Source organism: Borostomias antarcticus (genome assembly GCF_949987555.1).
Source record: "Borostomias antarcticus genome assembly, contig: scaffold_669, whole genome shotgun sequence".
In the NCBI taxonomy this organism is placed as follows: domain Eukaryota; kingdom Metazoa; phylum Chordata; class Actinopteri; order Stomiiformes; family Stomiidae; genus Borostomias; species Borostomias antarcticus.
The window spans coordinates 12,501-15,000 of NW_028176064.1; the positions used below are offsets into that span (position 1 = coordinate 12,501).

At 54.8% G+C, this 2,500-nt stretch overlaps 1 protein-coding gene across 1 annotated transcript in view; it reads left to right on the forward strand.

Moving 5' to 3' along the window:
• Nucleotides 1-1,535, forward strand: part of LOC311328876 (intermembrane lipid transfer protein VPS13B-like) — a gene marked incomplete at its 3' end in the record, with an annotated part of 13,494 nt that extends 11,959 nt beyond the window's left edge. The window contains exons 3-5 of the mRNA XM_084462778.1: nt 255-396; nt 1,352-1,461; nt 1,529-1,535. Of these exons, the coding sequence (XP_084318904.1) occupies nt 255-396; nt 1,352-1,461; nt 1,529-1,535 (259 nt within the window). The remainder of the gene's footprint in view (nt 1-254; nt 397-1,351; nt 1,462-1,528) is intronic.
• Between the last annotated feature and the right edge of the window lie 965 nt (nt 1,536-2,500).

The following is a 2,500-nucleotide window of genomic DNA, read 5'->3' on the forward strand; positions in this document are numbered from 1 at the left end:
CCCCCCCCCCCCCCGGCAGCACGGTGTAACAGCACAAGACCACCCGGCAAACCTAGCGTTAAGCTGCTCCTGGAACTCAGCCCTGCCCCCCTCTTCATCTGGGTTGCAAATCATCACATTTCTTTCAATCCCAAGCTTATTACTTTTTTTCTCTCTCTCTCTCTTGTGTTAATTCCCTCATTCCTCTATCCCTCCCTCCCCTCTCTCTTTCTCCCCCCCCCCTCTCCTCTCTCTGTGGGTCGGCCCGCCCCCAGCCCAGAGGAGGGCGTGCCCAGTGCGGGCGGATGCGGAGGGGTGGTCCTCTCTTGCACAGACAAGCTGAACCGACGCACTGTGCTGGTCCGGCCCGTCAGCAAGCAGGATCCTTTCAGCTTCTTCTCTGGCTTTTTCCCGCCTGTAAGAACCCCCGCCCCTCCCCCCCCGCCCTCCCCCGCCTCTTTCTCTGGCCCCGCCTCTCTCTAGGCCGCCCTGCCGAGCTTCCAACCACTCTGACCGAGCGCCGGGACTCGAACCCGCAGCCTTGCTCTGGCCCAACCACAGGGGCGCTTCCAGAAGCCAAGGCTCTGCTGCTCACAGCCAAGCAGCCCGTAGAACCCAATCTGGCGTCAGTTCACATTATAAAAAAGATATATAAGTGTACACTAAAATATAAAGAACACATGCTATAAATTGAATAAGTACACTCTAAGTGTAGTTAATAAGTATGGCTTTGCAGGCCTGGTCGTCCCTGTGCGGTGTGGATGCAGAGTTGCTGGAGGCTCGCGCCGGCTTCATCACATGATTGATATCGGAAGTAGACTATCCACTCTCCCTTAGAATATCATATCTTTTGATCTCGCTACTCAATTGGGTTTATTTTCTCATCTTACTGCGATTGGAATGAAGCGTTTACCATTCATTACATATGTGAATCAGTCATTAGATTTTGCTGGGGATCAGAAAATGTCTCTTAATCCAGCCGTAGTTAAAGGGCCCAGTGAGGAAATAGACCAGATATAGATGTGGGCGTCTGGTTATCTATCTAGCTGCATGAGCTGTGCTTGAGCGTGGCTAGCCAGCTAACAGCCTAGCATGCTGTACTCCAGTGTGTTGACAGTGTCTGTAGAGAGCTGTGTCAATGACGGTCCGTTTCCTATTGGCTGACAGATCATGTCACATGGTTCATGGAGGCTCAGTAGTTCCTAACTGCAGCTTTTTAACTGATACCACTTAGTGTTTTGACTTCCTGTTTGAGCCCCCGGTGATGTCATGGTCACAGCTCTCTGCGTAGAGTAAGAGGCTGTTGTTGTTGTTGTTGTCCGGGCGATGCGGGTGTCACAGCTGCGTTGTCCCCCCTGTCGTCACCTCGCAGACGGCCGCCAAGGTTCTGGAAGGTTCCCACCAGCAGCACGGCTTCCTGTCCATCACCTACACACAGGCGGTCACCAAGAACGTCCGCCACAAGCTGACCACGCGGCCCGAGCGAGTCAGCACGCGCGGCGGAGCGGGAGGGGGCGGGGCTCAGCGCCTGGCGGGCGGCGTGGGGGAGGGGCTAGCGGACGGCTCGCCGCAGTACCTGCGCGAGATCCTGCTGACGGCGCAGCCCTTCGACGTGGTCCTCTCCTGTCCCCTGCTGGCCACCGTAGCCGGCCTCTTCCAAGCCACGTTGCCGCGGCGATACCGCGACCGGGGCAAGTCGGCGGGCCAGCCAATGAGGAGCCAGACGCTGACGTCGCGTAGCCTGCCGCTCATCTACATCAACACCAGCCTCATCAGAGTGTTCTGCCCCGGCAACCAGGACTACACACACTCAGGTACACACACACACACACACACACACACACACACACACACACACACACACACACACACTGGCTCAGGTACACACACACACTGGCTCAGGTACACACACACACAAACACACAAACACACTGGCTCAGGTACACACACACACACACACACACACACACACTGGCTCAGGTACACACACACACACACACACACACCCACACACACACACTGGCTCAGGTACACACACACACACACACACTCTGGCTCAGGTACACACACACACACACACCCACTGGCTCAGGTACACACACACACACACTAGCTCAGGTTATATAACAACACACACACACACAGAACAAACACTCCCATGCCCACACTGGGCCCAATGTTGTGGTCCGGAGCAATGAGCAAACCCCTAAAAAACCCTAGTGCAGGACTGCTGTGACTGCAGGCCCGTTCCCCCACACACAGATAACCCAACACAGATAACCCAACACAGATAACCCAACACAGATAACCCAACACAGATAACCCAACACACAGATAACCCAACACACAGATAACCCAACACCCCCAGATAACCCAACACACAGATAACCCAACACAGATAACCCAACACAGATAACCCAACACAGACAACCCAACACAGATAACCCAACACACAGATAACCCAACACCCCCAGATAACCCAACACCCCCAGATAACCCAACACAGATAACCCAACACCCC